Source organism: Electrophorus electricus, chromosome 24, assembly GCF_041902795.1.
Source record: "Electrophorus electricus isolate QZ-2024a chromosome 24, ASM4190279v1, whole genome shotgun sequence".
NCBI classification, from domain to species: domain Eukaryota; kingdom Metazoa; phylum Chordata; class Actinopteri; order Gymnotiformes; family Gymnotidae; genus Electrophorus; species Electrophorus electricus.
Window position 1 is genome coordinate 13,285,781 of NC_137520.1, and position 13,379 is coordinate 13,299,159.

The following is a 13,379-nucleotide window of genomic DNA, read 5'->3' on the forward strand; positions in this document are numbered from 1 at the left end:
ATAGGAAGGTGACTCAGCTGATTTGTGTGTTCACACAGCCCTGAAAAAAATCAGATTTGAGTCACTGTGGGTTGAAGTGACTTTATATATAGTGCTTTTTACAACAAATGTCACAACATTCTGGGTTGGACTGTAAGAGACCAGATGGACTGCATTTATTTGGTCATATACACATGTGTACAGCACAATTAAACATTTCTGTTCATATATCCCAATGTCTTTGGAGCCGGGACTTGAACCTGCACCTTTCTGATTGACCACCCAAAGTCCTGTCCACTTGGCTGCCAATGACCGTGTCTGTTCTCCTTTTCCCAGAGTGTGATGAACAGGATCCATACCATCAGTGTGCCCTACGCCGTCATGAAAGCATGCCCACTGTCCTGGGTGCAGAGGGTCCATGTCAGCAAAGGTGAGAAGCCCTGAGAGTCACCTGAAAGAGACTCACCTCTACCCTTTAATGTAATTAGACACTTGTGGCATTTTTTTCAATGAAGGGACTCTGCGTGTGTGTGTGTAGCGCGCGTGGCCCTTGTGAAGTGTCGAGACCTGCACTGGGCTATGATGGCTCACCGAGAGCAGAAGGACATCAATCTGTCCTCTCTGCGTATGCTGATCGTAGCTGACGGTGCTAATCCCTGTGAGTGAGCTAAACTAGCACACCTGACACTTAACTGTGCTAATACTGTATCACACTAAATGAGCACACAACACTGACGATTCTCTCAATCTTCTCATGCCCCTCCTTACGCACTGTGTCTAAAGCTTTGGTGTGTGTCTGTGTGTGTGTGTTTTTTAGGGTCAGTGTCATCATGTGACGCCTTCTTGAATGTGTTCCAGTCCCATGGGCTGAAGCCAGAAGTCATTTGCCCCTGTGCCTCTTCCCCAGAGGCTATGACGGTAGCCATACGCAGGTACACACAGCGATCAGCATCTGCACCTGGGTAGCCCACGTCTAGCTCACAGCACAAATTCTCTTAGTCATGTGTCTGTGTGCGCGCAGGCCTGGTGCTCGTGGTGCCCCTCTCCCTGCCAGAGCGGTCCTCTCAATGGGAGGTCTTAGCCATGGAGTGATCCGCGTCAACACGGAGGACAAGAACTCTGCTCTCACCGTGCAGGACGTGGGCCACGTCATGCCTGGAGGTGCGAGCCCCCTCCCCCCTCCCCGCTCTGCGTCAGCCTCCCACAGGGCCGCCGCTGCCGTGCCAGGTCACCCTGTCATTTCGCATGGGCCAGTCTTTCACCGTTGACGCAATTCTCCCCTGTGTTCCAGCTTTGATGTGCATCGTCAAACCAGATGGGTCACCCATGCTGTGTAAAACGGACGAGATTGGAGAGATCGTGCTGAACTCCCGGGCCGGGGGCACCATGTACTACGGCCTCTCTGGAGTTACCAAGAACACGTTTGAGGTGCAGATTAAAAACCCCCTGAAGGACTGTGGGAACAGTGCCATGCTCCCGAGCCCTGCTCTTACGCCTCACTGTGCCCCTGTGTAGGTCATTCCCGTCAACTCGGGTGGAACCCCCATCGGAGATGTCACCTTCACCCGCACTGGACTCCTGGGCTTTGTGGGACCAGTAAGGATTATCGCTGATCTTTCTTTAAATTGGCAGGAGGGGCCTGTCTTAACCATTCCCTCTCTGTCATGTGTTGTTTTTTTTTTTTTTTTTTTTTTTTGTGTGTGTGTGTGTGTGTGTGTGTGTGTGTGTGTGTGTCCTCACAGGGCAGTCTGGTGTTTGTCGTTGGGAAGACTGAAGGGCTGCTGTTGGTGAGTGGGCGCAGGCATAATGCAGACGACCTGGTTGCCACAGCACTGGCCGTGGAGCCTGTCAAAACGGTCTACCGGGGGAGGTGGGCCTTCAACACACACACACACACACACACACACACACACACACACACACACAGAGTCAAATGTGCCTTCACATGGGTGAGCAGCAGGTTGTGATGGCAGGCTGCATGTGTGTGCGTGTGTGTGTCTGCTGCAGGATTGCTGTGTTCTCCGTCAACGTATTCTACGATGAGCGGATTGTGATTGTGGCAGAGCAGAGGCCCGACGCCAGCGAGGAGGACAGCTTCCAGTGGATGAGCCGCGTGCTGCAGGTCTCGTCTCACACACACACACACACACACACACACACACACACACACACACACACCCCACATCATCTATGAGCTCAGTAACAGCAGGCTGAACTCATCCCTGCACTCTATGCATGTCCAGCTGGACACAGACACTGAAGGAGTTGAGTTAGTTTAACACTGTAGACGTCGGTTTACCACCACTTAAATAGCACTGTTTAAGTAATCAAACTATTTTACAATGTGTGTATTTCTTCTTATAAGCATTGAAGATATTTCACAATGCTACACATGCCTTTGATAGCTTGATTTGTGGAATAGTCTCAAATTCTCTTCCATTAAGTTTGCTGACAACATTTCTTGGCTTTCTTAGGCCATTGACAGTATCCATCAGGTGGGCTTGTACTGTTTAGCATTAGTGCCAGCAAACACCTTACCCAAGACCCCCCTGGGGGGCATCCACGTGTCCGAGACCAAGCACTGCTTCCTGGAGGGCTCACTCCACCCCTGCAACATCCTCATGTGTCCACACACGTGTGTGACCAACCTGCCCAAACCCCGGCAGAAACAGCCAGGTACTAGCTGCTAGCCTTTGCCTTTATAAACCTGCAGTACTTACCTCCTGTGGGGTAACAGCTCCTTATGGTCAGGTCTGCTTACGCTGGTGCTCTTATGACTCTGTTCTAGATTTCTGTAGTAGGTATCATTATCAGCTGAGGTTCTGATTGGTGCAGAGTGAACAGAAATCCCTGTCTCATGTAATGTTTTTCCATCTCTACAGTGGGGGTTGGTCCCGCCTCCATCATGGTGGGCAACCTGGTGGCGGGGAAGAGGATCGCCCAGGCTGCTGGCAGGGAGCTGGCTCTCATCGAGGACCAGGAGCTGTCCAGGAAGGTGTGTAGGGGGCGGAGGCTGAATGCCTGTCACGCTCCGCCCTTTATAAGGATAAGGCGTTGCTGAATGATGCTCATCAAAGTGCACCTACTCAGTACAGCGCAGTGACTGCCCTGCCTTTGGAGAGACACATGGTGCCTTTTGTGTGGCCTTGTCTGTTAGTGCAGACCCCGATGGAGTTCGTTTTAACTTTTTATTTCAGCCCTCGTAAGTCCTCCATTCTGTTAAAGGCAGTAACAGGTAATGGAATTGTAGACGTGTCAACAGTGTTGTTGTGCGGGTGGGGGTGACTCTGTTCCTCTCTCTGTTTTCCATTCTTAAATGCCGTGGGCCTCAAGCTCTGTATGTGGCCTGTGACTATGGTAAGCCTGACCCCTGCACTACCATGTGCGCGCGTCTGTGTGCACATCTAGCTTACAACACAAATTCTTAAGGAGTGCGTGTGTCTGAGCTGTAACTCCCCATTGCCAGCGGCCACACACAACCATTCGAAACATGTTGTCTTTGTCCAAGGCTGTGGGGAGAGCAACCTGCTCTCTGTTGTGGAGGTTTTCTCTCCATAAACGCTTCCAGTGCTTCCACTGTTGTAATATCTGCTCCGGCGAGACCTCCATCGCGTGCCGTATGTTCTGTTAGGGTTTAACTGTGACCTGAGGCTGAGATCCCAAGGCTTTATCGAAGAAGTTACATTCACTGTAACGTGGTCACAGCACTGCGTCACTCAGTTTCAGTGTGTTGTGTGTGTGTATAAATGTTTCTTTGATAAGAAACTGACTAATGAGGTGCGGCGTAGAAGATGGCTGACATCGTGCATGATGTCAGATGGGCAACAGATTGTTGTAAGACTACGGCAGAAGATGTCTAGCTCAGAACGTGAGCCGTGAGTGTACATATAAGACAAGTGCTTCTAATAAGGTGGCTGGAGATGATGTCAATCAGCTCTCTCAGAGCTTCGAGTAGACTCAGTTTTTATTCAGCACAAACCTAAAACTTCTGCATTCACTCATCCTTAAAGTACCACACATGTACATTCACTGTTTGCATCAGCCTCTTCCTGCTTTGGAATTTGCGTGTGTGTTTTTCAGGTGTACGTCTCACTCACACAGAACAACACACACCTTGCGTTAATGGCTCTGCCTGCCCCCAGTATTGCTGTCCGGAAGCTCATTTATTTTCCTCATTTGTTAATGTTTCGTCTTGCACTACCTTGTCTTCGCTGTCCTTCCAATGACATGTAATGCTTGATTAATGTGCTTCTTGCTAAATGGTGTGTTTATGTAAATTGGGTAGGTGGTGGTGGTGTGTGATCACTACTTCAGTGAAGCCATGTAAAGGAGGCTGAGACTCTGTGTGTGTTACAGCACCAGTTCCTGTCTGAGGCCCTCCAGTGGCGAGCGCAGACCGACCCAGACCATGTGCTCTTCATGCTGCTGAATGCCAAGGTGAGCCGGATGGAACGCTACGAGGGGAGGAGCGAGGGGTGGAGCTGAGGGTGGAGCTGTGGCTGGTGTCCATGCATGGCTTGTGGCTTTGTCTAGAATTAGGAATTACATATGTTTACATAACCAGGATGCAGTGACCGATTTTTTTAATTTTTTTTGCCTTATTTCTACAGGGCTGTGTAGGCACACAGATCCAATCTTTACAAATCAAGTTTGAGTGTCTTTTTGTATGTGGTCCCAGAGATGTCATGCTACATGAATGAAAATGGTCAGATCAGACTTCACATGGCTGTTGGGCTACACGCGTGCGCTTAGCGCTGTCGTCGTTAGCCAGCCCTGGCAGTGAGGCGGGGAATAGCGACAGCAGCTGAAGCTAGCCACCTGGCTTGATTTTTTCACCTTCATGCCCTGGTCGTGTGCAGCTGAGAAACTGCTCTGCTCGTGTTGGTTTTAACACAAATATGACATTTTGTTGTTGGTGATGACCCAGGTGACAAAACGTATGAACATGTGCATGCGTGTCATTTTGAAAGACGAGTGGAGTGACATTAGACAGATGCAGGTCTCTTCATCAATGTGAACAGTCACGTGAACTGTGTGTGTGGGTGACCTTTTGAGAGAGCAGCCCCCGCACATCTATAAGCGAATGCAGTCTGAACAAAAAATCAGAAGTGAACAATGGCTCAAAATGTGTTCTGCCAGTAGGGGTTTGGAAGTGTGCTCCCATACTTCACCAGATCTGGCCAGAGCAGTTAACACACAGTTGTAATGCCGTGTATGTTGCCTTGACCTGTAGGGGGCAGCGGTGAGCACAGCCACGTCTTTGCAGTTGCACAAGCGAGCGGAGAAGATCACTGCCTCCCTGCAGGAGAGAGGAGGCATCAACACCGGAGACAACGTGGTGCTGCTCTACCCTCCCGGTAAAATGGCCTCTCTCCGTAGAGACCCTAGCATGACTGGGTGTCCAGAAACGCACCTGACCTCTCCTCATCCCCTCCTACGCAGGCATAGACCTGATTGCTGCCTTCTACGGCTGCCTGTATGCCGGCTGTATCCCGGTGACGGTGCGCCCCCCTCACCCACAGAACCTGGCAGCCACGCTGCCTACTGTGCGCATGATCATAGACGTGAGTCTCCCGCACGCGGCCTTCCCACGGCCCTAAACGTCACGACACACAGACGCTGGCGTTGACGCTCGTGTTCATCTTCCTGTTGTATGTGTGCGCTTTAGGTGAGTAAGGCATCCTGTATCCTGACCACTCAAGCTCTCATGAAGACACTACGGTCTAAAGAGGCTGCGCTCAGTGTGAACGTGAAGACTTGGCCCACCATCATAGACACAGGTATGCAGGGACCCACTCAGACCGATGCTTTGTCTAAGTGTCCGTCCCGTAACACACAAACCTCATTAATTCCTCTTGTGTCTCCTACCGTCCCTGTGTGTGTGTGTGTGTGTGTGTGTGTGTGTGTGTGTGTGTGTATATAGATGACCTTTCGAGAAAGCGGCCCCCACACATCTATAAACCTCCCACGGCTGAGATGTTGGCCTACCTGGACTTCAGCGTGTCCACCACCGGCATGCTGACGGGAGTCAAGGTGAAGCATTTTCTGTGCCCTCCTTTTAACCCCATCATCATCATAATCATCACCCCCCCCCCCAGCTCAGTGGATGAGTGTGTGCTGTTGTCTCTCTCAGATCTCCCATGCAGCAGTGAGTGCGCTGTGTCGCTCCATTAAGCTGCAGTGTGAGCTCTATTCCTCCAGACAGGTGGCCATCTGCCTCGACCCCTACTGTGGCCTGGGCTTCGTGCTCTGGTGCATCTCTAGGTAATGCACATATGCAGCGATCTGTGTGCACATGTGTGTGTTTTCTGGTGGGTAGTAACGTTTTCATCACAGGGCCCTACAGGCAGCAGCCTGGGAGTTTGAGTGTGTGATACAGCATCAGTTCACACACACAAGACCAATACAGTAAATCTGGAAATCCATTACAGGATGTTTTTAGGATGTGTTCTTTTATCTCCCTCCCCTCCTCCCTGTCTCATGGGGTCTGTGTGTGTCTGTGTGCGGTTGCAGTGTGTACTCAGGTCACCAGTCCATCCTGATTCCACCCATGGAGCTGGAGAGCTCTCTTCCTCTGTGGCTGAGCACCCTCAGCCAGTACAAGATCAGAGACACCTTCTGCTCCTACTCAGTCATGGAGCTCTGCACCAAGGGGTTGGGCACACAGACCGAGGCCCTGAAAGTGAGAGCATAACACACACACACACACACACACACACACACACACACACACACACACACACACACACACACACAGACACAGACTGGGGCTCTGAAGGTGAGAGCATAACACATACAGACACACACACACACACACACACAGACTGAGGCCCAGAAGGTGAGGGCACAATCAGCAACACACACACACTGAGCAACATGCTGCTTTGAGCATTACTGGTTGGGGGTATGGGTGTGACTGAGTATTGGGCAGTGTGTGCGTGTTGGGTGTGTTGCAGTTTCACATTTTCATGCTATGATAATCTAGTATAAAAATATCAATAAATTGTTAATTTATTATAGAGTGTGTTTATAAGTCATCATGTTCTTCTGTATGTATTTTATATGCCGTCTGGTTAATTATATAATTAGTAACATTCGTTGTTTATTTCAAATGTCCTAATGCACATTATTAAGCACATTCACACCAGAAGTGTGTGGTAATGCCTGATTTTGTACTGTTTCAAGGCAGAAACTCCTGGTTTGCTGCTCAAGAAAAAAATAAGACTCTAAGTATATTTCTTCGCTGCTATAAAGGGGTAACTGGTTAACAGAGGAGATTTTTTTTAACGTATGTTTACCTCAGCCGTGTAAAACAGGCCTTAAGCCAAACGGCACAGCAACGGCAATAATAATAATAAAAACCGCGACAATAGTAGTAGTAGTAGTAATAATAATAATAATAATAATAATAATAATATTAATGCTTGCGGCAGGTGAAGAAATGCACTTGGTGTCTATTTTTGGCTCTTTAAAGTATCCACAATATTCCCACAACCAATTTACTCCATTTCTGGGGGAGAAAAATAAGGCTGTTTACACTATGGGTAAAAGTGAACAAATCCAATTTTCTGACCAAATCCTATTTTTTTGTTAGGGAGTTCACGATACTTTTTTAATATGACCTGTAGTTAAATAACTCTACAATAACAGCCACTAGCCTAAATGTAATGTTCATATTAATCGGCAGTGGGGAAAGGTCTGCAAATTGGGAATGAAATTATCAAGAGAGCATGGAGTTAAAGAGGGCGTCTGTCTGTCTGTCCAGGCTCGGGGACTGAACCTGTCCTGCGTGCGGAGCTGTGTGGTGGTGGCAGAGGAACGTCCTCGTCTAACTCTCTCCCAGTCCTTCTCCAAGCTGTTCAAAGATCTGGGTCTGTCCCCCCGGGCCGTCAGCACCGCCTTTGGCTCCAGGGTCAATCTGGCCATCTGCCTACAGGTCCGCGGCTGCACGCAGACACACAACTGTCCAAATATTGGTTTTATTCCTGAGGTTCACATGTGTATTTGATACAGTGCCTTGTAAAAGTATTTATCCCCCTTTAAAGTAATCAGACTCATATGGATTATGACGGACACTTAGATATTTATAATATCATATTTTAAAAGACTTGCCTTCAAAATTACTTGATTAATGTGATATTGGTTTTATGTCATAAAGTCTGCTGTGGCAAAAATGACCAAAACTGAAAATAGCTGTTTCCTTAAGTATTCAGTGCCTGTGCTGTGGACATTTACACAGATGTAAGAGATGTCTGTAAAGAGGGCACAGTTGTCTTACAGCTGGCTTCTTACCTATGAATCAATAACAGTGCTCACCTTCTGTGGATAAAAGACCCCCTTAATACCAAAACCATTGGTCAGATGGTGAACCTGCACGAAAGCTGTGAAAATGAGGACCAAACAGTATTAGGAAGTTATAGACACGTACAAAAATATCCAAACAACCAGGAACAATCTGCCAGGACAACATCACTTCCAAACAGGCTCCAAAGCTGGAACAGACTCTTATGGTAACAGAAGATGCTTCTACCACATACTAGTTTGAAGGGGTAGAGCACTTATGCAGGCAGCATTTTTCAGGGGTGGGTGTGTGTGTGGGTATGTTTGTTGGCTCTGCTGACAATGAATTTTGACTTTGAAAATTTACTTTGAGCATTTTGGTTTTCATTTTGGTCTGATGACTTTTATGGGAGTTGGATTATTCTTCTGCAAGGTACTGTAGGTATAGAAGAGTCGAGGGGTATTTAGTATAATCAGGAGTTTTACATATGACGTTAGGTTTCTTGTTGTTTGGCCTTTGAATGGTGGATTGCATTGGTCTGAACCAAATATGATTTTGTTGGTGGTGTGGTGAGAAGTGTCATGACTGAAGTGCTCAGTATGTTAATGTCTTAGTACTAGGACAGCTCAGGGGCTGCTGATGTGGTTAAGCTCTGACTGGTGTCGCTCTGATATGTTGCACAGGGCACGGCTGGACCGGATCCCTCCACTGTTTACGTAGACATGAAATCTCTCAGACATGACAGGTAAGACTGAACTAATTAAGCCAAGTGACAATTCTATTAATAATAATATATATTTCAGTCTGTATAGGGTCTTTTCCACACTCAAAATCGTATTATACATATTATGTATATGGAGAGGGGGAGAGGGAGAGATTTAACAAAATGAAAGGACAAGCTAAGAAGGAGGAGAGGTAATAGTACAGGAAGAGAGCTGGTCAGTGAACACAGATACGTCAGCCAGAGATGCAGATATAAACCAGTCAAATGTCGATTAGACAGACAGTGGTGAAGAGCATTCCGTTTCACCATGTCTGCTTCAAGTTCTACAAGAAGAAAGATACTGAGAGTTCCAGAGTCCAGGACATGATTAGTGACTCTTACACGAAGGAAAAATTTAAACACATTTTTGTGTGTGTAATAGGGTGAGACTGGTGGAGAGGGGAGCTCCTCAGAGTCTACCCCTCATGGAGTCTGGAACTGTAAGCCTGAACTCTCATTAATGGCCTACATTTATCAGGATGTTAGGATGGTAAATGGAACAGGCTATAAATGTTGTTGGGTTTGCTCATAGATCCTTCCGGGCGTGCGAGTGATTATCGTCAACCCAGAGACCAAGGGTCCACTTGGAGACTCTCATTTGGGCGAGGTAAAAGAACCAAAACAGCAAAGTCACAAGCAGGCCTGGCCTTCTACACACCACACACCAGAAGACAGAAGAGTCTGCATCTGAGTTTTTTAAAAAAGCGTTTTTTTTAAAAAAATTAATTAATTAATTAATTAATTAATTTTTTAACTTCAGTTGTTGTGATTTATTTTATTTATTTATTCTTTGCCTGGGTTTTCCATGATGTTTCTCTCTCCTGTGTTTTTGCACAGATCTGGGTGAACAGCCCTCACAACGCCAGCGGCTATTACACTATCTACGGGGAGGAGAGCCTGCAAGCCGCTCACTTCAACATGCGCCTGAGCTTCGGCGAGCCACACACGCTGTGGGCCCGCACCGGCTATCTGGGCTTCGTCCGCAGGACAGAGCTGCTGGACGCCGCCGGAGGTCAGGCCCACGGGCGGGAACAGACATGGTCCTGTTTAGTTGGGGAAGTGACCCAGTTATAGGACACTTGAAATGACCGGTGAAATAATCATTGAAATTTAACTGCGGTGATGAGTAAACAAGCGAGTGTTCTTAGGAAGAGTAGATCTGTAGCAGATGAGTCACATTGGCTGGGTGATATTGAACTGGTTTAACTTGTCTCTAGATCGTCATGATGCACTGTTCGTGGTCGGCTTGCTGGACGAGACGCTGGAGCTGCGGGGTCTGCGCTATCACCCCATTGACATCGAGACGTCGGTGTCCCGGGCACACCGCAGCATCGCGGAGAGGTGGGGGAACAGCTCGTAGTAGCCACGCCCAGGAACCTTTCCCTCTACCTTACTCTGTCAAGTACACAAGCACGCTGACATACATGTCAGCGTATACAATCATAGTCATTCACGTCTGCAGGTGTACAGGAGACCGCTAGAGATCATACGCTCATACACAGTGATCTGGCTCTGTCCCGGATCCCTGCCATGTGCTTTACAGTGGATTGTACATTAAAATTAGATGACCATAAACTGGCAACTTGGTGTAAGCACGTGGATTTATTATAAACTGAATATGACTGTATAGAATAGAACCTGAAATATTTGTTCACAGGTTGTGCTCTTGATTGCTAAGACAGCCTGCTCTGATTGGATAAGTCTCGTTTCTTTCTTGCAGTGCTGTGTTCACGTGGACCAACTTGCTAGTGGTTGTGGCGGAGCTGAGCGGCTCGGAGCAGGAGGCTCTGGACCTGGTGCCACTAGTCACCAACGTGGTCCTGGAGGAGCACCACCTGATTGTGGGCGTGGTGGTGGTGGTGGACCCCGGCGTCATCCCCATCAACTCCCGTGGCGAGAAGCAACGCATGCACCTGCGTGACTCCTTCTTGGCTGACCAACTGGACCCCATCTACGTGGCTTATAACATGTGAGCTGGAGCCCCAGACCCCAGGGCACAACGGCTGCGCCTTGTTCCTGGAGAACTGCTCACATTGGAAGCACGGCACTCCCCAAAACCCACCCATGACCCCACCCCCTCGCTTCCAGGCACGTGTGGCCGTGGAGGTGAGACCTCAAGTGGGCATAGTCTCCACTGTCATCTGTGTTGGCTCCCTCCCCTCTGCCCAGTCTAGTTGCTCTTGGATAATGTGATCGTTGCTGTGGCCTCAGGCACTCAGCACCATGGACTTCTTGGGCTGCCTGATCTTCTCTTCTAGGCTTCTGAACTTCCAGAGATTGGTGCTCTTCTCTCTTTGTTAGTATCCTCGTCCGCAATAACAGGCAAAATCGTCCTGGTTCGTGATGCCATGTTTTTAACTTGCGACTCAGTTTGCTGTCTTTATCCTGCTCCAAACAGCTGGTGACAGGACTGCTTGCGGTTGCCTCTTTGTTGAGTCAATTCCACTGGCCCAAAAAAGACTTTCAGCTCTGTTCTCTGACTGGACAGAATACTGGAGGGACTAACGTGAAACTTCTCCTTGCACTTTATCCTCCTCCTTCACCCCCAGCCCCACCCCCACTACAAGCCCCAAGCTTTTGAGCCTTTTTAGAAGGGGGTGGGTGGGTATGTCTTTAATTTTTCATTCTGGTAGTGCAAGCAGTTTGTCTGGTGATTTGTTTTTGTCCATCTGGGAGAGAAAAAGCACTTCTGAGCAAAGGAGGGTCCCCGAAACCTCCTCACCTGAAAGTGTCATCACCAGCTACCATCTGCTTTCATTCCTGCCTCACAGGGACCTCACTGCGCTCCACTCGTTAGCGCAGAAAATGGCCAACTCTCTCTCCAGAAGGGCTTTTGAAGAACGCCTGACTCCCATAGGTGCTCACCTCCTGCTCACTAGCGCCATTTCTCCCCTGCTGGACAAATCAGGTGGATGTTGGAGTGTTAACTGTCACCAGCATTGGCTGTGCTAGTTTTATGGAGCTTCTGAGCTGTTCTCATGCAAATTTGTTTGATCATACATCACCTTCTCAGAGCTACTAGTTGTCTTAATGTTGAAACTCAAAGGTTTACACACAAACCTCGTTATATTTGCTCACAATAGAAAATATTTTGTAATTGATATCGCCAACAGTTATGCACAGCATTCAATAACCAATGTGAGATGCAGATTTTAAAACACTCACAGGAAGCACAAGCTGATCTGAAGAGACTGGATTTGTATCAAGAGATTTATATGCATTGATAACATACACATAAGGTCAAAGAAAACTTTCAAGATAAAGTCCATGCCTTATGAAACCTGTGGAAGTTTTAATTTTTATATGTTTTATCATTTTATTCTTATTGCTGTAATTATACTTTGTACTGATATCAAAGGGACTTTGGAATGTTTAAAACACAGAAGGCTTTGGTAATTGTAGTGTCTCACTGGTGTTGACATATAATCACATGGACATGTAAACAAGTCCCATAAACTTGACTGATCTCTAATACTTGATGCCAATTCTCTGCATCACTGGCTTAAACAGAGCCATAAATTAAAAAAACAAAAACAAAAAAAAACTGTTTTACACAGGCTAAAAAACAGAGTTCTGATTTTGCACCTTCTGTCCTGTACCTTCCCTGGACTCTTGTGCTATAGTCTTCTGAACTTCATTAGTGTCTGTATGTACATGTCTGTGGGGACCTGTTTCTTTTCCTGTTCCATCATAATGGCAGTATTGTTTTAATTGCATTGTCATTTCCCCCTCACAATAATGGAATTTAAGTAATATTTAAAGGAAGATTGTAGTTAACCAGCTCTACTTTTCTGTTTACATCTGGTTCTGTTTCGTCCTAGAGCAGAAGACAACATTTGTTTATTCGTTTAGTACAGGGTTGTGACTTTTTTTTAACACATGAAACATTTAAATGAGCCTGTCGGCATTATTAACATATCTTCAAAAACATTTGTACAGTTTAATCTTTAGGATAAGAGGTTTTTTTACTGTGTATTCATCATTGACAGCTGCTAATTATTTGTTTACTGTGTTTAGGGGCACATCCAACTGGGATAGTTTGTTAATAATTCACCCTGAATCTTAGTGCCCTTTATAGACCTGTTCTGACATGCCACATATAAAACTGTAGGGGATTCTTTATTTTCCTGTCCTTTGTTTCCGAGCAGGGGGATGTGGAGTAGCAAATTCATTAATTTCAATGCCTAGCTGAATGCCAATACACAAATTTAATTAAATGTCAGTGTCTTTCAAATGCATATTTTCCTGCATAATTTTTTATGTTGCCATTATGGTGTGTCTCTTGCTAGGAGGGTTTGTGTCAATGTTATGAAGTTAAAATACATTATTGTACCTGAAATAAGGTTAGTTTTAAAA

The 13,379-nt window shown here is 46.9% G+C and overlaps 1 protein-coding gene across 6 annotated transcripts in view; it reads left to right on the plus strand.

Moving 5' to 3' along the window:
• dip2ba (DIP2 acetate--CoA ligase B (putative)a) overlaps positions 1-13,257 on the plus strand; it is a 36,645-nt gene extending 23,388 nt beyond the window's left edge. For 4 of the 6 annotated variants that reach the window (XM_081706721.1, XM_081706722.1, XM_035522389.2 and 1 more), the window contains exons 15-39: positions 316-409; positions 518-637; positions 797-911; positions 1,001-1,140; positions 1,271-1,407; positions 1,495-1,575; positions 1,722-1,849; positions 1,987-2,101; positions 2,454-2,655; positions 2,862-2,974; positions 3,313-3,336; positions 4,336-4,416; positions 5,213-5,336; positions 5,422-5,543; positions 5,648-5,759; positions 5,903-6,012; positions 6,113-6,243; positions 6,493-6,661; positions 7,745-7,915; positions 8,944-9,005; positions 9,406-9,463; positions 9,556-9,630; positions 9,861-10,035; positions 10,241-10,364; positions 10,744-13,257. In XM_081706721.1, the coding sequence (XP_081562847.1) occupies positions 316-409; positions 518-637; positions 797-911; positions 1,001-1,140; positions 1,271-1,407; positions 1,495-1,575; positions 1,722-1,849; positions 1,987-2,101; positions 2,454-2,655; positions 2,862-2,974; positions 3,313-3,336; positions 4,336-4,416; positions 5,213-5,336; positions 5,422-5,543; positions 5,648-5,759; positions 5,903-6,012; positions 6,113-6,243; positions 6,493-6,661; positions 7,745-7,915; positions 8,944-9,005; positions 9,406-9,463; positions 9,556-9,630; positions 9,861-10,035; positions 10,241-10,364; positions 10,744-10,996 (3,036 nt within the window). In that variant the 3' untranslated portion in view covers positions 10,997-13,257. The remainder of the gene's footprint in view (positions 1-315; positions 410-517; positions 638-796; positions 912-1,000; positions 1,141-1,270; positions 1,408-1,494; positions 1,576-1,721; positions 1,850-1,986; positions 2,102-2,453; positions 2,656-2,861; positions 2,975-3,312; positions 3,337-4,335; positions 4,417-5,212; positions 5,337-5,421; positions 5,544-5,647; positions 5,760-5,902; positions 6,013-6,112; positions 6,244-6,492; positions 6,662-7,744; positions 7,916-8,943; positions 9,006-9,405; positions 9,464-9,555; positions 9,631-9,860; positions 10,036-10,240; positions 10,365-10,743) is intronic. The other 2 variants (XM_081706723.1, XM_035522390.2) reach the window with 1 other exon arrangement.
• The last annotated feature ends 122 nt before the right edge of the window (positions 13,258-13,379 follow it).